Source organism: Convolutriloba macropyga, chromosome 8 (assembly GCF_964194025.1).
Source record: "Convolutriloba macropyga chromosome 8, txConMacr16.3, whole genome shotgun sequence".
NCBI classification, from domain to species: domain Eukaryota; kingdom Metazoa; phylum Xenacoelomorpha; order Acoela; family Convolutidae; genus Convolutriloba; species Convolutriloba macropyga.
In genome coordinates this window covers 2477945-2505628 of record NC_134475.1, presented here as the reverse complement: position 1 = coordinate 2505628, position 27684 = coordinate 2477945, and the positions used below count along the sequence as shown (strand labels likewise).

The 27684-nt window shown below is 36.4% G+C and overlaps 3 protein-coding genes across 7 annotated transcripts; 1 reads left to right on the top strand and 2 right to left on the bottom strand.

Moving 5' to 3' along the window:
• The first annotated feature begins 288 nt into the window (after nt 1–288).
• On the top strand, nt 289–10305 carry LOC142344384 (uncharacterized). Of its 5 annotated transcripts, XM_075395992.1 has the most exons (5): nt 289–1368; nt 5058–6214; nt 6436–6881; nt 9596–9726; nt 10040–10305. In XM_075395992.1, exons 3-5 carry the CDS (start codon nt 6548–6550, stop codon nt 10265–10267), a joined length of 693 nt encoding a protein of 230 aa, XP_075252107.1. In that variant the 5' UTR covers nt 289–1368; nt 5058–6214; nt 6436–6547; the 3' UTR covers nt 10268–10305. The 5 variants fall into 5 exon arrangements, with proteins under 5 accessions (XP_075252107.1, XP_075252105.1, XP_075252103.1 ...); XM_075395990.1 differs by having other exon boundaries at nt 289–1320; nt 5162–6881; XM_075395988.1 differs by having other exon boundaries at nt 5162–6881.
• A 5042-nt stretch (nt 10306–15347) lies between these two features.
• Nucleotides 15348–20965, bottom strand: LOC142344380 (uncharacterized). Its single transcript, XM_075395984.1, has 2 exons — nt 20732–20965; nt 15348–18468 (listed from the first exon to the last, which is right to left on the bottom strand). Exons 1-2 carry the CDS (start codon nt 20900–20902, stop codon nt 15913–15915), a joined length of 2727 nt encoding a protein of 908 aa, XP_075252099.1. The 5' UTR covers nt 20903–20965; the 3' UTR covers nt 15348–15912.
• A 353-nt stretch (nt 20966–21318) lies between these two features.
• On the bottom strand, nt 21319–25775 carry LOC142344379 (ARL14 effector protein-like). Its single transcript, XM_075395983.1, has 3 exons — nt 25423–25775; nt 24565–25319; nt 21319–21597 (listed from the first exon to the last, which is right to left on the bottom strand). The coding sequence occupies exons 2-3, from the start codon at nt 24773–24775 to the stop codon at nt 21401–21403; spliced, it is 408 nt and encodes a 135-aa protein (XP_075252098.1). The 5' UTR covers nt 24776–25319; nt 25423–25775; the 3' UTR covers nt 21319–21400.
• Nucleotides 25776–27684: the final 1909 nt, after the last annotated feature.

The following is a 27684-nucleotide window of genomic DNA, read 5'->3' as shown; positions in this document are numbered from 1 at the left end:
TAGAATTAGTGGACCGAAAAAAGTGACTAAGATTTTTGACGCAAATAATTCAATACATTCACTAATATGTACGATGCTTCACGCTTAATAAGAAAGACGATATTGAGATCATCAATTGTAGAAAAACAATAAATAATCAAGTTGAGTCAAATCTTCGTTTCGTTGAAAGAAGTAAAATTTACCGGGCCATCATGTGACACCGCTGACCACCGTTATTGCAATTTCGAACATTTAGCCTGTGGATCCATTTATTTTTTTATAAGTTTATGGTATGTTTCTTTCTCTGATCTGATCGGTAAAATTTGTCCGCTTTCTTCAACATACAATAAAAATGGAGCTAAATTGCAGTTAAACTTCCTGCCTTTCAGGGAAACACAAAAAAGGAATTATATTGACTAAGTTCTTTCACTAATTATTCCAAAATTCCTCTCATACTCCAAGGACACCAATCCCACACAACAGGCAAAAATCAATGTTACTGCCCCCGGAATTAGAATTAGGCCTACTACCACACAAATACGTACAACATCACAAAACGGGAGAGAAATTGAGAGGGAAAGAGAGGGGCGGTGTTGTCCTTTTTACACAGCTTCAAAACAAAGTCAGCGGTTGGGCTGTTTAATCAGAACACGCACCTTCTAATCCGTTTACTTCCTTCACTTGGTAGCAACCAAATCTAGTCCGTTGAACAGAAAAAGGCAATAAATTAAGGCGTCTATTTTACAATTTAGCGTTCAATCGGCAAATTAACATGGAAATTACTTTTAATCCTCCCCTCTTTACCCAATCTATCGCCCTACTTAACCTCTACCCCTCAATTATCATATTTTTAACCCGCAACTTTATCGCTAGTGAAAATTCCGCCCAAAATTGTGAACAATGGCGTGTGCAATGTAGCATACCATCATTATCAAAAGGTAGCAATTGCAATGTTCAGCACAGCTATTGACAAAAGGGGGTAAAAAAGAGGGAAAAGTTTGAATTGAGTAGAAAGTTGCAGCATAATTAACTTGGACGATTCCATTGAAGTCACCTTTGTCACTATTAACAAAAGGGAAGACTGAAAATCAATTCTCAGGGGAATTCAAAATTAGTCACTTGGTTGTCGTCGGTTGATAACTAAAAACGTTGATAGTTTGGCACTTGAATGATAAGTATAAGTTAATACAACATTCAATAGACCCTTTTCTTCATTATTATCATACCACTTTATCATTTACCATGAAGTTTGAAATTTATAAATGAGCCTGCTTTGACAAAAAATTGACAAGGCTCATTGAATTCTCTTTTGCTTTTTACACTGTCTTACAATGAGCTTGAGTCGCATTTCTTCGTTGCTTAAAATTTATTACGATCCTCATTCTGAAAGTTAGAAAATTCCATTTCAGCTTGAAAATAACATCTTAAGGGCTAGATAAACCCTGGCATTCGTAGGGGTACATTTTTGCCCAGACCGAGTTGACAATAAAGTAACAAATCTGTAGCTCATAACAGTAATAAAAGGGCTGGTTAGGAGTCTGTTCGAGTCAGAAAGTTCCCACATTCGTAAGGAGAAAGGCTACAGAAAACATGTATGCCAGACACAGGTATCGTTGATACCTAAGTTTTCATTTAGAATTTCTTTAGTTGTAGTCGATAGTTAGACACAATTTCAGTATTACTTCATACAGTGATGACAAAAGTATTGGTAAAAAACTTCAACAAAAAACATTCATTAAACTTATGTTACGGTTATTCATTTAAAACTACGATTCATCGGTTTAGCAACTCAATATTTACAATCCCGGCGTTTAATTGTAGTTCTCTTAACTGGCATTTTGTTGACTAAGCGCAACTTGAGCAGAATTACACCAGCCGCTGAGATAAGTCAATTATAATCCACATTACAAAACATAACCGACTAACGTCGGGCGAATTGCTCTCAAACGACCGGCGTGCGGTTGGCTTGGTCAGTAGCTGGCCACGGTTTAGTGAGGCTAGCTTTAGTTTAATTGAAGGTGCGTGAGGTGAGCGCAGCAGCGGGGGGGGAGATGGTGCACCGGGGGGCTGATGGGATGGGGCAACAGTGCGGGGGGGCAACAGCGGGGGAGAGGGAGGGGGCAACAACGGGAGGGCGGTTTTGGCTGCGCGGGCCCATTACCGCCTGAAAGATTTGCAGGGGCGGAGATTGTTGGGAGGCGGGGTGAAGTTAGACGGGGGCTGATGCGGAGGGGGGGGGGGGGGGTTGGAGGACAACATCTAATAATCACCCTTCACACCATAAGTTTAAGTCTCCAAAACAGTTTCTGTGGATCGCATACTTGGAGATTAGTGAATTAAAACGCTCTAGGAGCACTTAAAGCCCGCTGAGCGCTACCTGTTTATCCCATTTTTGAGGACGAAAACTTAAATGGGTCAGAAAAAAAATCGGTCAAGCGAAAAATTGCATAAAAAGACCGAGAGGACTAATATAATTGCTACAAACTTCGTTCGAGAGCAATAAATTTAATATACGCAAACAAAAAGGAGGACGCAAAGGAAAACAGACTCTGCAATCAACTTGAAGTGAAAAATGACTTAGTCCGAAAATCCCTAATGATTTTCGAACTACCTACTTCAAACTACAAGAAACATCGACAAAAAAGAAAACAAAAAAGCGCAAAATAATGTTTTTAGCATCCTTCATTATTATTCATAGCAGACCACGTGACCGCATTTCTGTTTAATCAAAGGATAAAAATTATAAACAAAACCCGAAAACCCTAAAAACCCAAAACCCTATAAAAAACCCTAAAAACAAATGTAAACAATTATAAACAAAACCCTAAATGTATAATATATCGAGAAACGGCAAAAAAAACCAAAACCTGAAAAAATTAAGCTCAATTCTTCCAAATTCTACAAATATCCAAGCAGAAAACATTTCTGTACAGTACGATACACAGCACAAATAGAAATTCAAAAATAGACCTGCCAAACAAACAGGCTCAAAATTTAACTTTTATCAGCAAAACTGCTTAAAATAAAGCCATATAAAATTAAAGGGTAGTACGAATTATGAAAAACTAACTGAAACCATACCCTTACCGTAAATTTCAAAAACTTTTAGGTACAAAGCGCTATAAAGCGTCAGAAACGACAAGATGAAAAAAACAGCTCTCAATTGCAAATCAGAGTCTAATAAAGTGTTTATAATTAAACATGCCCCTCAATAAAATCACTTAACAATGGATGACAAAGAATAATTTTGAGGAACAAGTGACAGTTAAATTTTAAAAATCCGCGAGTTGAAGTGCAAAGATTTACTTCATAAAAAGATAAGTTTGAACGATATTAAAACCGACAAAAACCAGGAAACAATGAACACAGAGACAAACTATCTTATCGTACAAATAAGAAACACAAAATTGTTCAGTCTAGAGACAAAAACAATTATGAAAAGTTGTCACAATTTAACTACTAGCTCTAAACGAACCTTCACAGCAATCCTTTGCAATTGAGACCAATTGTTTTTGGTAAGAAAGAGTAAACTGAACGTCGGAACAATTGCTATCGAACGACTAGTGGGAGCTCTAATCAATTGCAGCCTGCTTCAATGGGGGAGGAGGCGGCCTAAATGGGACTACCTAAAATTTCAATAGGCTTCAAATAACCACATTAGAGGTTAACATATACCACTATTAAGATTTAAAGTGAGAAATGGCACCAGTTTCGGCGCACTTTTCATTTGACTTTTAGTATTAAATTGCCGCCAATTGAGTTCAGCTGCTTGCAATTCTGATTGAGAGAGAATTTTAGATCACGCGAAGCGCAATAAGTCAAGGGCGTAAAAGTCACTCGAAAAGTCAAAACGGTCAAGCGACAGTTTTGCATAAAAAAGACACCCACGTTTACAATAATTGCTTCTCTACGTGAGCAATTAAACACAAATTGCAAATGATTTAAAGAGAAGTAATCAGGCTACTAAAAAGTAAACATAAAACGACCAACTTCAAAAATTTTTGCACAAAAAGACCTACAGGATTTTTAAAAATTAGGAAAACTAATTATTGAAGTTAATTTTTAAAACTTTTTAATTTCAAACCCTCATTTAATTGAACTCGTGATTGAAATAGCCCTATTAATGCAACAAGCGGCGTCAGGTGGTAAAAATAAGCATATATTCCAAAACTGAAACGTTCAGGCTGTTAATGAATGAAGAATGATTATGAAAGAAGAATTCCATTTACATAAACAAAACAGTTTCAATCAAACGTTAAATCAATAGCCACGCTTACACAAATCAAAGACATAAAAGCTGGGCTATACCTTTCATATCCATTTCTATTCGTGCATGAAAAAAATCAAATTATGACTTCCGCAGAAAAAGACATGCCAAAAATCGATTGCCAAACAGGCCGGCTACAAATTTTTGCCAGAAATCAGTAACTAATCCCCCTTCGATTGTTCGAAAATCAAGAAAAAGGTTATTCCTCCCTAATAATGCGATCAATTTTGGGAAATATATTTATGAAAAGTTCAAATTTCTCTGGTAATTATGAACAGCCTTTACTACTTTGCGATCAATAAATACGGTATCTAGTGACTTGATCACTGGAGCTTTTCCAAAAGTGTCAAACATAGCACCATGGCCAAATATAAGCGGCTTTCAGCTGGGCAGACTAAAGACAATTAGCCCTCCTTCCATCTTTCATACTCCAATTTTCTATCAAAATTACACCTAAGATACACCCAAAAATAGTGCCAAGGAATCGACGCTAGGGTTCAGTGGTCAACCACCCTCCCTCTCAGAGCACAGCTCAGTGGGCTTATAAAAAGATTTCAAGTCATAATTTTGAGGGCATTGAAAACTTCCATTCAAGCTGAGACCGGCTAGCAACTAGCAGACTTCCAAACTTTCAGTTGGCAACCAGTCAAGCAAACCGGGCGGAAAAGTCAGCAAAATGATGAACAGCAATAGGAATGAGGGGGAGGGAACTTTTTAAAAAATAATATATACGAACAAGAGAGGATAGAGAAATAAAGCATTGGCAGTAGCTACTACCTAGCTATCTCTTTCTTTCTTTTTCTAGCATAAGAACGCAAAATTACAACAATAATAAGGAAAATTTTACTCCCAAGTGGCTTAAAACAGTGCGTGACGTGAAATGGACGGTTTCTATTGTTTAATCTCAATTCTCAGTTCCTTCTCTCATATCAATTCGATTATTCCTCAGACTAACTCAATTTTATCTCTTACCCGGTTATTACCATGCTCCCTCTAAATAATAAATATCCCCCTAAATTGCTTAAAACTACGCCTGCATAGTTACAAAATATCTCAAAACATTCTGTGCTCAACTAATAAAATAGTCATACAAATTGGCGATAATTTATCGCAAACATCCCTCCAACTAAATTGCTTTTCCATTATTTTATTATTGAATATTATTGAATTCTAGTGAATACAATTTTTCCATATTTCCTGATTGAGTACTCTATTCCTGCATTAATTTATTCCTGAGCATATCTGATCTATTTAGTTGTTACTCCAAGTTCTGGCAAAGGAACTCGGATCTTGTACAAGATATTTCGGTCAAGTATCGCAACATTCCAATCTAATTGGTTGTTATAATTGGAGTGGAACCATGTTGTTTGCAGCCACAAAATCGGGGCATTTCAGGAAGGCTAATGTTGTTTTCACGTCAATTACTGTTAGTTAATAACATCGCACTTAGTTGCAATTTACGGGCTGTAACGGGACCATTAGCGGCACAAGATTGACAGACCCCTTTCTTATGAAGCTGAAACGGCATTAACATATTTCCCAGTTAGCTCGCCGCATAAAAGGCTTTTCTGTTTTCTGCGTTTTATATTAACATTCATTTTTCCTAATATCTCGCTTCCTACCCGCATGTCAGCGGGAGTAATTTAGAATTCCGATCAATGGCTAGCATCTTTCAATTTTATCAGCTTCATTAAATGCGATCCATTAACAGCCACGAGGAAGGTGGAGGGGGAAGGGGAAGGCGGTTACATAACCTGGATCAATACAGCATAACAAAATATAACTGCAACAAAAATATTTTATCACACTTCAAATCACTTTGTCTCACATCGCCCCCGGAACGATTCCAACTTCAGAGTGAAAAAGCTCGATTCAATTAACTTGTTCAGCCTCGACATAAAAGGGCGCGAGAGATAACAGTTCCCCACAAATATAACCCATTTATCCCCGTCACCTTTCACAGCAGCAGTAACCGTTACCCAAAATACACCCCCAAGTAAACACATCAAAAACAACTCCACCATTATGTTATCTGTTTGCAGAAAAATGAGAAGTTCAACCAATTTCCTCAGAATGGATCAAAGATATTCGCTTTTCATCTCGAATTCAATAAGTGATGAATTCGGTTTAAAAGAATCAAACAGCACTTTTTGTCCACTTGGGTAACGGAGCCATCATACAAATGAAAGAAGACTTAATTGCAATAAACATCAAACAAATTCCTCCAGACAGCATATTTATTCCACAGACATATAGGACCTAATTTCTAACTATTAAGAACCTACACATAACCACAAAAAAATGGGCTATTCTGCCTCGACAAAGCCTATATCCCCACAGCAACTGTATATAGACTACTTTTACGAGCAGCCTCCCGTGGGAAAATCTCACAGCACAGCTTCGAGACTCTTCAGCTATTGCAACCCGGATGAAGCACTGATCTCTGAGGACCAGACGGACAGAGCCAGCGGGTGTCCGTTAACTGTTCCACTGAGACAAACACGACTCTTGAGTTGTAACCCGGAAGAGTGCAAGTGTAAACAAAATGACAAAGATGACAGAACAAGAGGAGGCGGAACAGGTGGAAGTGAAATTGAAAGTGGAATTGAAAAGCCGGCAAACATTTGCGATTCAGGTATATTATACATCGATATTTGCTCCATCAGAAGCATTAACCAATATTTTCGTGTAAGGCAGCGTTACGAAGTTTGCGTAACCTGAGCATATGTTCCGTTGGGTGATCTGAAAAGGAGCCGAATTTAAAAAGAGCCAACGTTGAAAAGAGCCGAAAATTCAAAAATGATAATTATTTTGTTAAGCCAAATAAATTTAACCTATAAAATGAGACTAGAAAATTTTCAACCAATTATAACGCAGTATTTTAAGTATTGCACTTTTATTATTTACATGCATAATAATTCTGAAGCGATGAAATAATAAATTATACTGCAATTATCGCGAGCCAAAGCCATGCCTCAGCGGCTCATGGGACTGGATATGGAACTATCACAACCGAACAAGAGATCAATTTACCCAAGCATATACTCTTGTTTTAATTAAGAAACAATTTAGGGTAATTAAATAATTTATTGTTTTTGGCTTTCTGGATCAGGTCAGCAGGTTTCGGGGCAATTTAACTTCGGCTTTTTGACAGAACTGTTCGTTAGTGATAGTTCCGGATACGTGCAAGAGAGCCGACGTTATAAAGAGCCAACGATAGAAAGCGCCGAAACCTGACTTGATTTAAAAAGAGCCGAAAGCAAATAATTGCCTTTGATTGTTAGTTGATTACCAAGAAAAGTTCTTAAGTGGTTTAATGGGTCTCATGTTCGGTTTTGATAGTTTTATATCAACTTCCATAAGCCGCTGAGGCATGGCCATGGCCCGCGATAATTTCAAGATAATTATTTATCAATTCTCTTTCAGTTTCTTTTACCGGAAAACACTAAAATTTCATTCTCAAATACTCGGTTATGATTGGTTGAGAATTTGCTAGTATCATTTCAGAAGGCTAATTAATTGGCTAAAAAATTTATCGTAATTTGTCGACTAACAATTTTTAAATAAATTTTCGGAATCACCCCCCTTCCAGACTCTGCGAGCAACCGGATACGTACAGGAGAGCCGATGTTATAAAAAACCGACGTTAGAAAGCGCCGAAACCTGACTTTATTTAAAAAGAGCCGAAAGCAAAAAGTTGCCTTTTATTACCGTAAATTGTTAGTTGATTACCAAGAAAATTACTTAAGTGGGTTAATTGGTCTTATGTGATAGTGGTCGGTTGTGATAGTTTCATCAAGTCCCATAAGCCACTAAGGCATGGCCATGGCCGGCTATAATTTGAAGATAATTATCTATTATTTCGCTTTCAGTTTCTTTTACTGGAAAATATTAAAATTTTATTTGTCAAATACGCCTAAGTGATTGGCTGAGAAGTTGGTAGTCTCATTTCAGAAGGCAATTTAATTGGCTGCAAAATTTATCGACTAATAATTCAAATAAATTTTCGGCTCTCTTTCAATCGGCTCTTTTCACTTCGGCTCTCGTACAAGTCACACGAGCAACCAATTAATCTCAAAGAAAACAGAAAATTAGCAAATCATCAATCGAGTTTTTACTTACAACCCTCAAACTCAAGAAAAAATTACACGAAAATTGATTGAGCAAAACTTAACAAGAGACATGCCTATAAAGTTAGCACACAATTAAGTCACAAGATGAGCCATTCACAAAATGAAACTCAAAGACTTGATACGCAAGAAAAATCTTTCTTTGCATGTGTTAAACAAGCATCATTTTATGAAAAAAATATTGTGACATCTCGGATAATTGCAGCAAAACAGAACGTTGAGACTTATCATAAAAATACAACACCCATATCTACAAGGTTTATCAGTTCTCCACTCAAACATAACACTAAAAGTATTTCAATGAAATTGCTTTCCTCCTAGAAGAGGAAGTGAAAAACTGCAACTAAGAAAACTTACGTTAGAAAAGTTTGAAAAATATATTGCTTTTTTGGATCTTTTTGGATCCAACATTGTCAAACTAAGCGGAACATTTCCATTCCATAACACTCCAACTTTCATAAAGAAATTAAAACAAAACACCAAGTTTCAAATTTCGAACTTTGAGGGAACGATCTTCTTAATAATAGACAACCACCAAGCATTTTCCAAACACTTTTTCGTTTAATTGGATAGGTCGACTTTCATTTCCAGCTTAATAGTTCTTCCATCAATTTTACGTATTTCATGCATTTTGAAAGTTCTTCCACAAAAAAAAAAGATGTATATCAATTCAATCTTTTTCCAGTTATAATCATTGAAGACTAATTTGTTTGTTCGCGGATGCTAGCGAAAAGCGTATCAACGTTTTTGAATTGTGTGGTGTAGAAAATATGTACATTATGGTCTATGTGTTCGAGACAGCTTTATTCAACTGATTCTTCCTGAGATACAGAACAAAATAGTTGTTCGCGAAGTCACGGCCTTTTTCGTATCTGGATGGGAGGGTTTATAGAGAACAACGGGTAGAGCAGCAAAACGATGTATCAGATATTTTGCAAACATTTTTAAAATTGTCAACAACTAAACTGTGCATAAAGCTTTCGAACATGTTTTTGAGATTTTGCAAACAGAGCACTCAAAAATTTCCTAATCAAGAGTTCTCCAAAAAATGCCAGCTAACTTTTTGCTAGAAAGAAAAATCTTTCAATAATTTGAGTCTTTGATCTGATCCCAGCGGACCGAGATTTTAAATATTTGCCCCCAAAAGTACGTTAGAAAAACCTACAGAACCTGCTTAATGAGATGAGCCCAATCATGCAAGTCCTTTTGAAAATTTCAGGACTACACCATCACAACTGGGAAGTGTTTGAGGTTTTAAGGATCCGAGAGGCATCAATTAAGCCCAACTTGGTGCCATTCGACCACTCACGAGCTGCAAACTGGCTTTCATTGGTGCTAATATACTTCAAGGTACAAAAATAGAGCGGTTCTCATAATGTTATCTTTGTAATAGGAACATTTAGAACAACAGTCAAATGATCAGGATACAAAAAAGCCTCGTTTATGAAATCTTAAAAATCTTCTTAAAAGCTTCTGAGAATAAAAGGTCTTTTAAATAATAGCTAATAAAATAGCAAAAAACTGCGGTGCAATGATCATTACTTGAAAAACTCGCAACCTTTAATCAACAATTGAAATTCACGTTAAATAATTCGAGCATCAAAACAGTTAAGCAAAATTTCCTATTTTTATAAAATAACTGAGCAATGATCAACCATTTCAGAACGATATTGCCACTTGCAAACAACTCAAGACAATGAAAGGTATCCTGCAGTCTATGAATGTGACAAACATGGTGGCCGAACTACTCATGCAATCGGATCAGAAGGACTTCTCCCAACATCACACACTCGATGCATCTAATCATGACAACAGACCTCAGAACTCTCTCGTTTCATCCGACGACCTCTCTAAAATCTCTTATTGCCTTCCTCAAGTTACTAGAATTTAATACGCCTGATAATTTCAAATGAAAATTTTTGAACCTTTGCTGTTTTTGCTTTTATACCAGAACAGGACCGACTAGTGTCGACGATTTGAACTCAAACGACTGGCGGCCTGGTGGAGCTGTTTCCTGCTTCAACGCGGGGGGATTAGACAAAAAAAGGGTTCAAGTGTTTTACTACAGCTAATTTTACAACACTAGAAAAAGTAATTGCTCCAATTGCAACCAAAAGTTAATTTGACAACAAAAATTTCAATATATAGAAATTAAATGATGCATTTTGGATAATGATTGACTTAAGTTATCAAAAAACGGTAATTTCTTTTTATTCCAGAGCACCCTTAAAGGAAAGGGGAGTAAATCTAGCCCTCTTTTGTGTTTATTCAAAAATGTGTCCTTAGGACTCTATACAGTTTTTAGGTCTCTACTTCCGTCAAATTTGAAAAAGTAAGCTAAAAAATTTGGTTGCCATTTTTGATGAAAGCCAAATTTTGAAAAATTAAGTTTGTCAGATCAAACAAGTCAGCAACCCTCCTCCTAGGCAAAACCAATAACACTATTGTTTACAAATTTAACAAATGCTAGCATCGTTGACGAAAAATTGGTCAACAATTCTTGAAAACGAACAAAAACTGAATAACATTAACCGACAAATGGAAGAATTGCTCTTGAACCACACCGCGACCCCACCGGATTCGAACCACTGACCTCCCGATCCATGTCCACCCGCAGTAACCACTGCACTACGAGTCGCTTAATTTTCGTATGCTGCAACCGATTTTATATTAGCCGACAATTTTTTAGGTGCGGGGGAGAGCTAGGTGGGGTGGGTGGGTAGATAGGTTGGGTAGGTGTTGGGGGGGGGGGGTATGTAGGTGGTGGTGGTGGGGGGGGGGGTTGTGCGGTGTAGTTTAGATAATTAGGGGTGACTTATATAGGAACAAAAAAATCTCAAAATGACCTCTTCCCCTTGAACATTACCAGCAGTTCCTAATTACTATACATCACAAACAAAGCTATTGTTAAAGTCCAATGTTCGAAAACAGAAGTCAACAATCAAAAGCGGTAAATGCTCGAACAGAAGGGAAAGAAGTCAAAATTCAAGTCATGAACAAACTTCCTTTCTGCTAAAAAAACCTTTAGAATCTCAATACTCCTCTTCGAGTCGTAAAAAGACACAAACGTTTTCAATAATTGCTATGAACTGCGTTCAAGAGCAATTAATCACTGTGTTCACAAAAATTTAAACCTCGATAATTGCCTGGAAAAAAAATTCCAAAAGTCTTCTTAATTCTATATTCTACGCTGTACGAGCTTTTTAGTGATACTTTTCAATACTCTATACGATGAATATATCTATCGGCCAAAATTGACTGAACAAAAAAACAGTGCAGCAGGTAGTTCCTCCTGCACTGAAGTGGGTCGTAACCACAATTCAAAAAAGTATTAAAATAGGGCGAAATAAATGCCTCCAACTAAGCTATGCTGCTTTAAACTTTGAGAGTAGATTGACACGCAAAAATTAAGAATTAAAAACTTAGACTCACTTGAAAAGTGGTTAGACGACAAATTATGGAAAATGGTCAGACGAAAAGTGGCCGACAGTACGAAAAATCTCAATTGCAATGCCAAAACAAGAAAGAATCGTGCTAAAAGAACACGATAAAGGAAATCAAAACGAAAGACAAAAGCAAAGAGTATATTAATTCAAATAGCTCTTGAAAACAGTTGAAAAAGCTATAGACAATTTTGCAAAAGTAATAAAAACAATGATGTGGAGCGGGGTTCAGTAGCGTAGGGGCTGGAGATTTTAAACCCTGTTTGTCTCAACAATACTTTTCTCGCAAACCTCTACCACCTGGAGAATCTGTTATCAATGTGGAAGAATAGTACTATGGTCTGAAAACAACATTCAGTAGCATTGACTTGTGAAAATTTTCAAGAAAGATTCTAGTAAAAAAATGGAGATGGTTTTAAGAATAAAAGTTTGTTAGCCGAACGCCAAAATCTCTAGCAACACTATAATGACAGCTTTGCGATATCAATTCAGATTGCATGGGCACAAAAATTACTGCAATAATTAACATAGCCAGCAGGTTGCCGGAAAATAGCCGCGATAGACGCTTGTGGCCTACCATGAATTGAAACAGCTAAAGAAATAAGATTGACAGATCGATCATCAGCTTTTCAATAGACCACTAGACTTTTTGGGTTAGATTCGGACTGTCATTTTTGTGAGACACATTTGCTCAACAAGGAAAAAACCTTAATGGAGCTTTTTCAAAAATACTATCCGATATTAAAACTCAAGACTCTATTACTAAGGAATTAGGGCAAATTTGGCACTACTTAGATGCACACTTGACCTTTAATTAGTAAATGTTCATAAAAATTAAAGTATCATAACAAGTTCAGAAGTCATTTTCTTAATTGAGGTCAGTCACGCAATTGAGCTAAAAGCAGAAATGGCGTCACGAACACAAATTTTAACTACAAAGCAGTAGAAGTCACTGAAGTCATTGAAAGTCAAATACGAAAAAAAATCTGTTAGACGAAGTAAAAAAAAACATAGCAGGAAAAGTCCTGAAGTAAAATTCAAAGAAATTTCATTAACTAAACAAAAAACTAGACCTAGAACGGACTATGAGTGAATTGGGAAAACAATTGCTAAAAAAAGCAGATATAAAAAAAACAGAAAATCACTGTCAAAATGCCGCATGTAAAAGCGAGAAATGGAAATTGGTTCAAACAATAAACTGAGCCTAGAATGAACTATGAATGGATTGCAAAACCATTTGGAAAAAATCCGATCCAAAAAAATCGAAAAAAACATTAAAAATCGCAAGTGAAATTGCCGCATGTGAACAAAAAACCACTAGAGAGAAAACGAATTTTTGTTCAAACACCGTTTTTTCACTCACATTAAAATTAGAGCGAAAAATTTCACGCCGTAAAACCACTCGCTTTTTCGCTCCACTTCCTGTTACGGCGTGACCAAAATCACTACCAGAATTTTGCATTAACTTCGACATTTAAGCGGCGAGGAGCAAAAGTCAAGCTAGGGAAATTAGGAAAATTACTTTTTCGAAATGAAATGATTGTGTCAATTTTAGTCCTCTATACAACGACTAGTAATTCCTGACATTACTAAAGTATCTCAATTTTCGCAAAAATATTTTTTGCTTCCGGAATAAACTTTAAAAAACAGATTCCATGGAAGAAAGTGCAATTATTCAAAATTTAAAATTGTTCTCTTTATGAATTTCTATATTCAAGATTACTTTTAATAGGATGGGTACCACGATTAGACCAGCAATCGACCGTCAAATTTCAGCAATTGGTCATTTATCTTGTTCCCCTAAAAATCGCATGCAAATTTGATTCATGATCCGAAACACTGTGTTTTTTTTTCCTTTTCATATTTTGAGCACTAGTATTCTTCAAACAAGAAAAAGCATCTGAAAACTCCCAAGAAAATTTGAGCTGTTTTTCTTAGGTTAACAATTGAGAACACAAGAAATTTTTGTCTTAGGTTTGAAACTTCTTGATTCCTCATCAATCGCGCTCACTTGAATGAAACACAGAGTCAGCATTCAAGAGAATTGACGGTAACGAAAAACAAAACAGGATGTTGCAGAAAGTTTTCCGAGTGAAAAAATAAAATTATAAAATATGTAAAACCATTTTTAGTAAACCAGATTTTCGGCTATTTAAAACATCTTAGACAAAAAGTCCATAATGGCGAACATTTTCAACAAAAGTTGGAATGTCGAATACTTTGTACGACAGGATTCAAGAATTCCAGAAATGTTCTGCAACTTTTCAACTTTGCTTTCTCGAGAAAATTCCTCTCGGCATTTAAGTTATTTCTTATGAGCTCCGATGTAATCTGAGGTCATACTATGGAGTGTTAATTCTTTTCGCAAATCGATTTATTATTCTATAGATTTAGATTTGCTTATCAATCGGTTTAGAAAAAAAATAAGAATAGCAACTTTTGCTGCTATTCAGCCAATTTCATGTTTGCCGTCATTTTATCAAAGTAATGGATAGTTTCAGCTGAAGAGTGGTAAGTTTTCGGAACAATGGCCCGACATTACCCTCGAAATAAATTTATAATACTAATATTAGTGACACTAAAAGTAGATCTAAATCTTATCAAGGTTAAAATGCGAGCCTTGTATTACGTGACTATTAGCAATAGAGCATGACACTTAAAATGATGCGATCGATTTGAATTTTGAAAAAGCAAATTAATTTTTTGATGGGTATCATTTGTAGCCTTTGCAACTTCATCAATTCAAAACTGTAGCTGCTGCTTTAGATATTTTTCAGCATGCCTGTCGCAGCAATTCGCCCGCTAAGTTTTGAAAAATCTTTTAAAAATTAAGAGCAGAAAGGGAGACATTTCTAGTTCGATTTTTTCAGCTCACTCACCAATTTCTGTGAATTGAATTAGCAAATTGAGCGCATTTTTATTTCGTGGTTGTCCATATTTAAACCAAAAGAGATTTCAAAATTTTAACGCAATAATAAAGTTTCTTAAGAAAAATTTAATTGTAAAATTTTGTTCGACTAAAAACATTTCTGATCATCTTTTCCGTTGTTTTTGGCCGAAACTCCTAAGCAAAACCTTTTCAAATCCTCATGTCTTTTCAGGCAGGAAAGTCAAGATTCAGAACATTTATTTGTATAGATATTCTAAGCTGTGAGAGCTTTCAATTCACACTCATGTCTCTCACGGATGAATATCACGGATGCTTTTGAAACAAAAAAGAGATCCAACCTCAAGATTAGAACCAAAATGGGGCGCAATTTAGGGTTATGAATTATCCCATTTATATTTTCTAATTTTATCGTCGAAATTTAATCCTCTATCGTCTTTTAAAGCTGGAACTGTTTCTAAGCGATGCAAATATCTTCTCGGAGTGCCTACACAGAGCACAATGAATATAAACTTTAATGATTAATTTCAACGAGTTGAATGTCAATAGTAGAAAAAATCCGGAAACGTAGTCCTAAAAAATTTAGCGCAACCAACTTTTCCGTATCTAGGTTTACTTTTTAGACCGCTGTAAAAAGCAGGTTACTGCAAAATATATTAGATAATCTAAATCTGCAGGATCAAAAAGAAACTCAAGGTTAAATCTAATAAATATCGCATCAGATGAAAACACCCAAACTGAAGTTATTCAATGCGCCATTTAGTACAGGTATTATGGCTTAAAAGGGTGGTTTACATTTGCGATATATCAAAATTTCAAACCGCAAAAATATAATATAACATCAAAAGCTATCGGCTTTAAATTAGCCACATTTCTTTCCACGATACCCCTTTCAATGAAGAAAATAAAAGGCACAAAAATAAACCTCTCACAAATAATGACTTATTGATATGGTTCAAAGTTAAAAACTAAGTGAATGACAACTAATTCCTAATTATAAGTTCGGTTTAAAAAGCTAGCGTAAACGCTGATGAAGAGTATCAGTCGCACACATTTTACGGTCTTTCATGTACCACACTTAAAGCGCAACACAGTCTCGAGGATGAGATAAAGAACATCACATAATTCGAAACTCAAATAAATTCTTACTTCCTAAGAGGTTTATTTTTCTGCCATCTGCTCTGTAATCGATTGTGTTAGAGCCATTTAGAGAAGACGTGTCAAAGCGGTATTACTATTATGGGTTGAATTTCTGCCAGTTGCTTCCTTCTGATTTCTGGAGGTAGAACCCGGATTTCCCAGCCTTGAATGAACAGAACGTCCTTGACTTGTATCTGCTGAGCGCATTGACGACGACCCTTTTTGACCTTTACTTAGAGCAGAGCTGTTGCTTTTCTTCAGTTTTGTAGTCAATGTTAGCCGATCTTTTACGTTTAACCCCGCATTTTTGGATCGATAATTCGATTTTGAGGATATGCTTTCATCTTCACTGTTTGACTGAGAATGTTGTTCAATTTTCTCCGCTTTTCGTTTGCTAGACTTCGACTGGACTGTCACTTTCCTGCCAAGTTTGGACGAAAGATCGGAATTATGTGTCTTAGTAATACCAGGAGCTCGTATCAAAGATTCAATTTCTTCATCTTCGTTTGTGTACTCTTCGTCAGAATAGGAAACCTGGTTTCTATGCTTAAGTTTCAGCTGCTCAAGGTGTGATAACTTTTTCGAAGTTTTTGAACCAGTCACTCGATTCTTCTCAACATCAGCAATTTTAAAGATATCATCGTCTTCATCAAAATCATTTACACCTTCCAGTTCTTCATTATTTTCAGCTGCCTGTCTGAAACTGGCGGTTATAGTAGTTGACGATCCCGATTCGACATCGCTTGAGGGTTTAAGGTGGGCATACGGATCGCCACTATCGTCCGAAAAATCTTCGTAATCTTGAGAAAGTTGAATAGTTTTCGAAAATTTGGGAATTTTCTCGGGTTTCTGAGATAACGTTGGTACATCATCATCATCATCGTTGCTAACGATACCATTAGAAGACTCACGTGAACGTTTTTTCCGGCTCATCTTGCGTTGACTGGAATCTTTGTTTGGGCGTTTCCGACTTTTGGCATCTCGGCTTAATTTCTTTCTCTCATCACCTTTGTATTTTTTGCGTCTCTCGCGGTCCGCTTTGGCTTTTCGTTTCTTTTTTCCTCGCTTTTCGCTCACGTCTGATTCTTCCGAGGAAGCACTTGTGATGGTTTCCAAGTCACTTTGTTTTGAATTGTAGTTTGACTCCTCGTCCGATGAAAAATAACTTTCTGAGCTTTCCGAAGCCGTTGTTGAACTTTTTCGTCTCTTTCGATGCTTAAGCTTCTCGCGAGAATCTGATCTTCTTCGTACGCGAACCTCTTTACGCTCTTTCGATCTTGATTTAGTCCGAGGCTTTTTCTTCTGGAAAAGGTTGCTGTCAATTCTACTTGATGAACCCAGATCTAAGTTCGAGTACTCAATGGGCTTCCGCTTTGACTTTTTATCTTCTTTAACAGGCACTTGAATTTTCGCCAGACCTTTATGAAACATTTCGAGCTCCTTATCCAAACTTTCCATTAATTTTGCATCTCGTTTTGAGTGAGCATTACTTCTTGATGGTGATGATTTTGCTTCTTTCAAATTTAGTATACGTTTGGGTTTTTCAGGAGAGGCGTTCAAACTTGATGCAGACTTTTCCTGAGTTTTTCCTGAAGCTTGGATTTGGCTCGGCGATCCAGGCGCTGAATAAACAATCTTTTCCCTCTTCGCTATTTGCTTAGGTTTTGATTTTACTTCATTTTCGGACAAATTGCCCATTCTTGGAGCATCTTCAGTTTTCGAAGGGTTTAGATTCATGTTGTCAGTTTTAGGCTTATCATTCACGTCTTTTTTAACAGCTGTTTTGCTTTGAACAGGTTGTTTTGGTTCAACATTTGTCTCAGATTTCAAACAATCTTTTTCAGCTTTATTAGGTTTCTGCTGTTGGATGTCATCTAAAACAGTGCTCTCTTCATTTTTCTCTTCTTGTGACCCATTCTCTTTTTGGTTCATTTTATCCTTGTCCACAGACGTGTGTTTGTCTAAAAAGCTGTCAAGGTCGTTAAGATCTTCAAAATCAAAGTTCAAAATGTCATCGCAGTCCAAGCTTATCGACGATTTCGGATCCAGTGGTGGGATATCATCATCATCATTCTCAGAATTATCTTTGCAATTCAGATCTCTCAACTCAACAGTAGACTCTTCTGCAAATTTGGCAGACTCAATTTTGTCCGATTTCTCTCTAGCTGAAGAGGCGACATCCGTGATTGGAGCTTTTGATAACGTAGGACCAGGATCTAACGGAGAAATTGTTTCACCAGAAACGTTTAAAATGAGCTCATCTGAAGGAGAAATGAGCGACAGAGCAGAATCTGCTGTTCCTAATTTAACTTCAATGTCTGGTTCCGAATAATCGCCATCTTCTGAGACCTCAGCGGCCTCTAAATTATCATCATTAGCAACAGCTTCAATATTCGCTTTCAACTTTTCCAAATCGTCAATTTGCTCGTCAAATCTTGGCTCATCTTGAACTGGTGTACAGTCACCTGTACTCGAAGTTTCACGTGGTTTTGAACTGTCAACAATGTTGTTGTTATCACTTGGAGACTCCTTGTTTTGCTCAGACGATGTTGGATCACTTGGATTTGTGTTGATAGCGATCAAATTGCCACTTTGTTGGAAGGGTTTTGAGTCGTCAACAGCCTAGAACATCATATTAATCGTTGCGCGTAAAAATAACTTAAACATAAGCGACTAACGTCGCGCGAATCGCTCTCAAACGACCGGCGAGCGGTTGGCTTCGGTAGTACCCAGCTCGGGCTCAGAGATGCAAGCATGGGGGGGATCAACCGATCGGGGGGGGGGGGCTTGGGATGGCTGGGCGAGACGGGGGTCCAAATGGAGGGGGTGGACTAGGCGGTGGGCGAGGGGCGGCAGTGAGTGGGGGAGGGGGGTAGTGAGTGAGGGGGGGGGAGGCGACTGGTTAGGCTTAGGGCTCTTAAAGCCTCTTAGAGTACTTAAAGCCCTCCAAGCGCAACCTGTTTATCCCGTTTTTGAGGACGAAAAGTCGAATGCGAAAATTTGTAAAGCAAAAAATCGCATATAAAAAGACCACATAACTAATATAATTGCGATAAACTACAAACTTCGTTTGAGAGCAATTAAACAATAATAGACAAAACCAAGAAAAAAGGAATCTGCGCGCAGGCATAAACATTTTTAGTAAAACCTATTAAATAATGACCAACGTCGGACGATTTGCACAGACGACGGTTGAGGTGGGATGGTTTTTGACAATAACCGGCTTACAAAATCCAACCTTCCTGGACGCAAAACGAAAAGTCAAGTGCGTGAAAAATTTGCATAAAAATGATCAACACATTCATAATAATTGCTTCAAACTTCGTTCCAGAGCAATTAAAAAATTCTAAATATAGAGCAAAACTTTTAGGCTAAGTGGAGTTTTGTGAAGAATTGAATGCTCAAAATCGCGGAAAAGGTTTATTCATTCATGAATACGAGTGGCAAAATTCATGCATAGGTCGTCACTTGCCCGTGATAAATGTTTACTTTTTCAATACAGAAATCAGTGACGCAAATTGTGACGGGGTATTGCCACTACTGCCCGCGAAAGGCCAAAAATATTCAAAACGTAGTATTTTCAACGTAACGCACTTGTTCGTCCAACCATTAACATAGCCGCAGATTGACGGAAAATAGCCGCCGTTGACGCGCTAGACGCATATCAGGATTGAAACAGAAACTGAAAGAAGAGACTGAAATTGACAAAAAAATTTCCTAAGTTTCAAAAAAAATTTAATTCAGTGTGCAGTTTCAGTTAGATTCTAAACCTAAACTTACTTCAAAAGTTAAAATTAAAATCCATTCAGTTGAAACAGTGAGTGAGGTAAGTAAGAAGTCAGACGTGAAAATTGTGACAAACGTGATCCAAAGGTAAAGGGAATCAAAAAAACATAGCAAGTGAATTAAAAAACATAGCTGGCAGATTGCCAGAAAACAGCCGCAATAGCTTCGTAGATCTGCAGTCTCAAAAAAACACTAAAAAAGACCAAAAAAATCATCTTTTCATTGAAGGCTGATATTTTATATTTTGATTAAAAAATCTGTATCAGTTTTTGCTGCCTCTATTAGCTGCTCTCAAATAAACTTCATAATGAAGTGGCACATACCCATTTGACCTTATCTCTTTAAAGTCAAATGTGACCAAAAATTCAATCTAGCGAATGAACAAAAACTCGCTTCACAAAGAGCGAAAAATGACGTCACGCACGCAATTCAGGTAAAATTGCATGAACGAATGTACAAAAAGCAGATTTGAAAAGGTTGTGATATCATATGGTCGAAACAAAAATCGCGACGAAATAAAAAAAACAAGCGAATGCCAATAATAGCCCCAGCTATCGCTGTGCGGCTATTAAAAACACAACTCCTGACGTACAATTCAAAGAATTTTCATTGACTAAACAGAAAACTAGACCTAGAACGGACTATGAATGGATTGGGAAAACCATTTAGAAAAAAATCCGATCCAAAGAATCGAAAAAACAGTAAAAATCAAAGTGAAATTGCCGCATGTGAACAAAAAACCACTAGCGAGAACGCGAATTTTTGTTCAAACACTGTTTTCTAACTCTACTTTCGCGCTCCACTTCCTGTTTCGGCGTGACCAAAATCACTACTCCAATTTGACTTCAAAAATCATGAAAATGTGTGAACAGATCTTAAAAAAAAAGACAGCGCCCCAATGCAATTCAAATTCTTTGAATTGTAAAAAGGAGAGCGCTTAAATAATAGCCGTTTGAGAGGCTGACGGAGGCTATTAAAAATTGACGTGTGGTATGTTTGTCGTCTTAAATTTTTGTTGTCTACTTAACCCCGTCTGTCAATGCTGCAGTATCAATGTGCCAAACTCACTACATATTAGCCTCATCATACAAATGCATACCTTTTTCCTGTAGTTGGTTCCTTTTGTGAGCAATGCTGCGAGAAGCAATTGATTAACATCATCGTCCAGCTCTACGTCATTTGCGACACGATGACCACTTTTACTTTTCTTTTTCGTTGCTCTTTTTGTTTGACTGCTCCCATTATTGTGACTGCCTTCTCCTTTCAACATGAATTTCGATCAACTTTCAACTCTCGATTGACAACAGTGACTTCAATGTTGCGATTTCAACTTAAATCTGAAATTATTCAACACCTGCGAAAAATTTTGCAAGCAGAATAGCTAAAACAGATTATTTTAGGGGTATCAGAATAAAGTCAGTGTTCTGAAATCGTCAATAACAGCTAGTATGCGAATACTTCGATGTTCGAACAAGCCGTTTGGAATATTCCGTGAGCAGCGAAAAGCTAACCTGAATAGTTTATCATTAAACTTGAAATTCACTGGTTAGCTGAAAATTCTGTAGAATATAATATATAGAAGTTTCGATTAAAAATGAGAGATTGAGCAATTTGCATCGATAATTAATTTAATTCGTCTATCGATCTTTATCTAGGAACAACTCAATTCATGGTTCAAAAACTATATACTCAAGAAATTCTTATTCTAACTAAAATTCTAACATAAAACAACAATCAACAACAAAAATGAATTTGTTCTCTAATCAGTTCATTTGGAATCACTTTTCTCACTGTGTTCACTGTCGTGCTTCCCACTTTTTGCAGGAAACCTTCTCATATGGAAAGGTTGCTCCACACTGCACATGCCTGATTGGGAAATAACTTTTGAGTAGACAAACTTTCGCGATCTTCTGCAGTGCAGTCCACATTTGGTACCTCCACAAGTACTGCATGGCATCCAGCAACCTGCAAAACCACACATTTGTGCATCGAACTTGAGCAGCTCTGTCGACCAAAAATTTAGATGCTCATCGGATATGTCGAAGTAGTCAAATTCAAAACAATAAGGGCGCTTACAGGCACCGCGTGGGCAAATTTAACTGTGACTAGCGCCATTCTATTTTGCATCTCTCAGAACACAGCTCCAACAAATGAAACACTTAAAATCGGAGGACTTTCAAGGCAAAAAACGTTATGCAACGTCGTCAAAACATAGCCGGCAGATTGCCGGAAAATAGTCGCGATAGACCGTAGTGGCCTTCCATGGAATTGAAACAATTAAAGAAATTAGATACAGATTGACCACCAGTCCTTTAATAGACAACTAGACTTGAGACTCTAATACTCAAGAATTAGGCACACCAAAGGCATGCCTTTGGCACTACTTAGATGCACACTATTGATCTTTAACTATAGTAAATGTTCATAAAACTTAAATTTCATTTGGTGAGCTCAAAAGTCTTTTTTTTGAAAAGGTCAATTGCAAGAAGTCAGGTCGCAAGAATCATCGATGCAGACGAATTAAAAAACAGCTGGAAGAATTCCGGAAACGACTCGAAGCTCGTCAAAGAATTACCTTTTAAATCAATTGGTCCCTACTACTAAAGATGACTACTAAAGACAAAAAATCAGTCAAAAAATTAAGACAGCCCATAATACCCACTGAACCAAAAAAATTACATTACACCTGTATATAAAACAACCCAAAGGTTTTGTACGCAATTGAAAATATTAAAGTACGCGAGCAGCAAAAGTTAAGCCATGTCAGGTTCCCAAAACCTTATTTTGAAAGAAAAATTTGAATACCGCAAGAAATGGCCAAAAATTGACAAAATATATCAATTTCCGTAAGTTCTCTCAATCAAAACACTGTTTTGCAAAATAAAAACACTACTCAATTCGTAACTAAATGAACTTTGTAGCTTTATCTATAAACATTAGTTGTCGCCTTAAATCACAATGAACGCGAAAGAACTAAACAATGACCAAAAAAATCGAAATTAATCATGAAACAGACTAAGAGACAGAAACATATCCAAACGCAAAAATTCGTATGTTACCAAAACCAATAAAAAAGTCGAAGGAAAAAGACAAAAATTATTAGTTCAAATCGATAATTTTCAGTTATACAAAAGGAGGGCGAATAAAACTATAGGTCGTAGGAGAATGTTAGAAGGAAAAATGCCAGAATTTGGAGACTAAATACAAAATCTAATTCGAAAATTCTAAAAAAAAAGTATTGCAAACTCTAAATTAAAATCAAAATTTAAAAATGAGGTAGAAAATCTAGGTCTTTTGTTATTAAGCAATCGAGGTTTAAGAACATTAGATAGCCGTCTTCCTGTTTCAGTAAGAAATGAAAACATCTCAATTGCGAAACAATTTGAAAAAAATGTTCAAAACATGAAATTTTAACTGAATTTTAAATAGTTATCGCCAAACTCAATTCAATTCGCATCAGAAGGTAAACAAAAACACGATTGTTCACTAAAAGACTATGGTAAAAAAACTCAAAGTACAAACAAAAAACTTTGAAAAAATTGACAAAACAGCCAAAATCGGATTTTATTAAACAAAAACACATCACGTCAAAAAGGCATCCAAATTGGGAATTATCCGAAAGAGGTTGATATATTTACTAACTTGATTTTTAAAAAGTCCGCTCAAAGAACCAAATATGAAGAAAATAACAAAAAAACCCAAAAATTGAAAAAAATGAGAAATATGGGCAAATTTTGCACTTGAAACTCATTATCAAGCTCTCAGAAAGATTGTGGTATCGATTTAAGATGGTTACATAATCATGCGGTATCGGTCAAAATTTACTTCAACAAAAAATAAAGTTACAATAAACAAAATTGTGCCAAACGGACGAAAACACGCCTAAAAACTGTCAGCTATATGCACCAATCTCTCAAAAACTCTTTTCAAAGTCAAAAAGTCATTCACTGAACGCAGCGCATGAACAAAAAACTTTTCTCGCTCAGAAAAAGTTAGTTTACACGGAAATTTTACTCACTTTCACTATCAGGTCAAAATGCCGCCTGAACAAATAGTACTTCCGGTAAAAAAAAACTGAAAGAAAACGAATACTCTTCGAGTCGTAAAAAAACCAGGATGTCCCCAGTAATAGCAGCTATCGCTTCACGGCTATTAATCATAAAAAATAATGTAACCAAATCATGAAATATTTATACCTTAGATAAATTTCACTATCTTTGTCTCTCTGTTAGTTTTAGGCTCATTGAAGATTCAGGTTGTGACAGTAAAAATGAATGTTAAATTTGTCAAAAAAAGTTTAAGTTTACGTTGTAAATACATTTTTGCCGTATAATTTTGACCTGCGGCAAAATAATAAACATTGCCAAAGAATTTCCAAAACTAAATAAATGTTTCATTAAATTTCAGACTCAGAATCGGTATAATTGAACTTTAACCTAACTTGAAATTCCACTGCTCGAAAAACAATCTTAAAAAAAACAATTTTTTTTAATTTAAAAAAAGTTCTAGAGAAAATTTACTTTATTTCTAACGAAAACCATGAGAAGAACATTCACTAAACTATTCAATAGTTTCTGCTTTGTCTGTTATCTTTAATTAACAACGAACTCGTTGCAAAAGCGGAAGCTTTCTTCGCTCACTTTTATCTTTCGTGAGCTTATCTACTTGAGACTCACGAGACTAATCTACTTTCGCCATTAGTTGTTTGTGTTCTACTGCTGTCGGTCTTTTGTTTTACATTTTTCACAGAAGCTGTTTGTGTACAATATCATTTTATTGATTTAAACAATACGAAATGCTTTACGAAGTTCTGGTAGGGCCCCGGACAAACCAATATTTAACCAGTGTTGGGGAGGTGCATTTCTTAATTTAGTTTTTGTGTTTCCTACATATTTGAGACTTGAAAGGTTATTTTACAAAGCAATTTGTTACCGACGCATTTGGCATCCAAGCAGTCACATATGTCCAGTCTAGTGGCAATGTGCACTCCGTGTTCGTCGTACTCTTTATCTCTCGAAGAAAGTGTCTTTCTTCCTCGCTTAGAGGTCTGCCTTACCGGTGACAAATCATCCTCCTCCGGCTCGGCGTCCTCCTTTCTCTGCTCCCTTACTCTTCTAACGGGTCTTTCTTCTTTTGTTCTCATTTATGCGTAGTAACGTTAAGACAACTTGGCGAAACCTTCGCTGTTAAACCATGTGCAACCTGAAACCATCAGCTTGCTGAAATTTTTTGTAATTTACCTCAATTTTTGATCAAATCAGACATTACAAATCAGTATGCATTTAAAAACCAAAATCGAGTGGGGGTTGCGTCCACTCTTTAAGCTGAGGGTCACAAATGGATCCATTTGGCTCAGGGTTAAAAACAGAAAAAATCAGCGACAAAAGAACGCCTGATATTGACTCAAATTGTCTATTCCAAAAAAATTATATACTTAAACATTCTCATCTGTTCCAATAATGTCTCCAGACAGCCTGTTAAAATTATCGAGTAAATTTTTTAAGTTTTCCTGATGATTTTAATAACTCCTCATCTTGCGCTTGTTTTACGGCAATATTTTTCGGTTCTGTGTGCTGTATAAAAAACGATTGCATTTCTTCAAATCTCAGGTGTTTCCCTTTGAAGTTCAGTTTTGAGCCATCTTTGTACATAACAGATATCAGTGGTTCACTCTGGTCGTTTAATACCTGAAAAAATAATAGAGGTTAACTTTGCTCTCTCTAATAAACTTGATGTCAGTTTCAATGGTAATCAATAAAGTTCAAGGCAATAGACAAAGATAATGCTCACTGTCGCTGAAATCTTTGCATCTGGGTTGCTCAACAACGCCTCATCAGATCTGAGCCACTGGATCATGTATTTTGTTGCGGCGCTTCTTTCGTCATATGCGCAAAATTTTGAATCAATTGTAGCTACTGATAAAAGTGAGGCAACTTTGGGTAACTGATGCGTATAATACTGGTGAACAGCAGCAGTAACTGTTGCGGCAGCTTTTCGACTCATATCATCTATAGAATATTAATAGAATATTTTTAGAGAAAGGAACAATCTAATTTGCTTAATATATTCGGGTCTTTCCAATTTTAAGTTTAATAAAATGTGGCACACTCAATCGGACGGTTTAGCAATGGGTGCTTCGCTGACTGTAATTTTGGCAAATTTGTGGATGAAATCTTTTGAAAAATCCTTACAGAGACCAAATGAGGGAAGTGAGAACAAAACTCATGACCCGAAGGTAATATGCATTGATTGTAACACACGCGTTACTTTCCGAGGCAAAGGGGTCGAGTGCAAATCATGCAAAAACTGGTTTCATGCAAAATGTCAAGGTATCACATACACTGAGTATAAGAACATGCAGGAAATCGTATGGATCTGTTCCTATTATGCGGAAAAGGGTACGAAAGAGGACACACATAAATTGAAATTATTCAAGAGGTATGTGGATGACAGTGTGCACTGTCAAGGGGAACCCTCTAGATTACCTTGAGTATGCAAATTCTCTTCACAAGAACTTACAATTTACTCTTGAGACACCAAACTATAGTGGAGACCTGACATTCCTAGATCTAAACATAAACGTAGGCAAAGAACAGAAAATTAGCTGTCAGTGGTACCAAAAATTGACCGATACCAGCATAATCTCAAATCTCCGTAGCTGTGCACCGTTACATCAGAAAAATGTGATTCAAGGGACAGTGCAAAGGATTGCGACTGAATGCAACGCGAACAGTGACTGGCAATACTTTGATGTAGCTCTTAAGAAAAATCAAGATATCTGGACTGAAAATCAATATCCAATTGAGTGGCCATCCAGTTTTGTTAATGAGACGTTGGATAAAATTGTTACGAAGGAAAAGATTACAAAGCCCCCCAAAACTGAACAATATTTTAAGGAAATTAATAGTCTCCATAAAAAGGAGCTTAAACCGATGTTTTTTGTTCAAAACAGAGGGAACATCACTCAAAGTTTTGCAAGTAGACTAAAAAATTCTGTGATATTCAAATCACTTTCACAACGAGAAAACTAAGAAATTGCTTGCCCACCCTGAAATCATCTTTTGATAAGAATCTGAAATCGAATGTGGCATATAAAGTTACATGTAATGGATGCAGTTCCGTCTATGTTGGCCAAACCAGCCGACATGTTAACACTAGATTTTCGGAGCAACAAAGGAAGGATTCCCCTGTGCGTCAACAACTCAACTCGTGAAATGTTGTGGTACAGCGCATAACATTGTATGGGATATTCTAGATGCATGTGGCGGGGTTGAAAAACAGATGACAATAGAAGCGATCTACATCAAAAACACCGCTTTTAAATACGATGAGTACCGGGGGCGAGAATTGACATTGAAGTATTAGTTCTAATGCAAAAATTCTTCTGGTAAGTGTTAATGCGAAATTTTGTCAACCCAAGCAATTAAAAACAACAACAGATAGAAATGAAAAATAATCCCTATTCAGGATTAGAGAGCATTATACGCGGTATTTTCAAAAAACTCTGGAATAAAGATTGAATTAGTTTTAGTGTAATTAATGTAAATAAAATGTGTTAAATGTGATTTTAAAGGTAAATAAAATCAAAAATTTGTTGTTATTTTAACTCATTTCTTAGAATTGGAGTCAAAGACAAATTTATATACTTTTTAAAAGATTTCATTTGATTTTCAAACCTGGCAATTAAAGCAATGTTCGAAAAAGTTCGTTTTTTATATCAAATTAATTTTTAATTGGCAATTCCTTTTTCTCTGCATCTTTCCAATTATAGCCCCCCATTATGTTATGTTTATCATGATTGGGGGGCTATATGTTATTTGCCGAATACGTTCGGGAGGGGTGCTAATAACTGAAAGACCAGTAATTTCAAAACGTAGATTAGGAAATCACTGATGTTTTTACATGGGCTTTAGCAACTAGTTTTAAGTGTATATTTCATTGGTGCAAGCTCATGGCGCAACAAGTCAAAAAAACTTTTGCGTTGCGTGGAAAACTATGAGCAAAAACTCCTTGATTTACTTAATTGTCCGCAATTTAGAGTAATGGAAATTG

Coding starts and splice junctions, on each gene's coding strand:
- LOC142344384 (XM_075395990.1), top strand. CDS start 6,548: ATGGGCTATTCTGCCTCGACAAAGCCTATATCCCCACAGCAACTGTAT. Junction 6,882..9,595: donor GGCAAACATTTGCGATTCAG/GTATATTATACA, acceptor TGAAAATTTCAG/GACTACACCATCACAACTGG. Junction 9,727..10,039: donor TGGTGCTAATATACTTCAAG/GTACAAAAATAG, acceptor CAACCATTTCAG/AACGATATTGCCACTTGCAA.
- LOC142344380 (XM_075395984.1), bottom strand. CDS start 20,902: ATGTTGAAAGGAGAAGGCAGTCACAATAATGGGAGCAGTCAAACAAAA. Junction 18,469..20,731: donor GAACCAACTACAGGAAAAAG/GTATGCATTTGT, acceptor ATGATGTTCTAG/GCTGTTGACGACTCAAAACC.
- LOC142344379 (XM_075395983.1), bottom strand. CDS start 24,775: ATGAGAACAAAAGAAGAAAGACCCGTTAGAAGAGTAAGGGAGCAGAGA. Junction 21,598..24,564: donor CTTGGATGCCAAATGCGTCG/GTAACAAATTGC, acceptor GTGGTTTTGCAG/GTTGCTGGATGCCATGCAGT.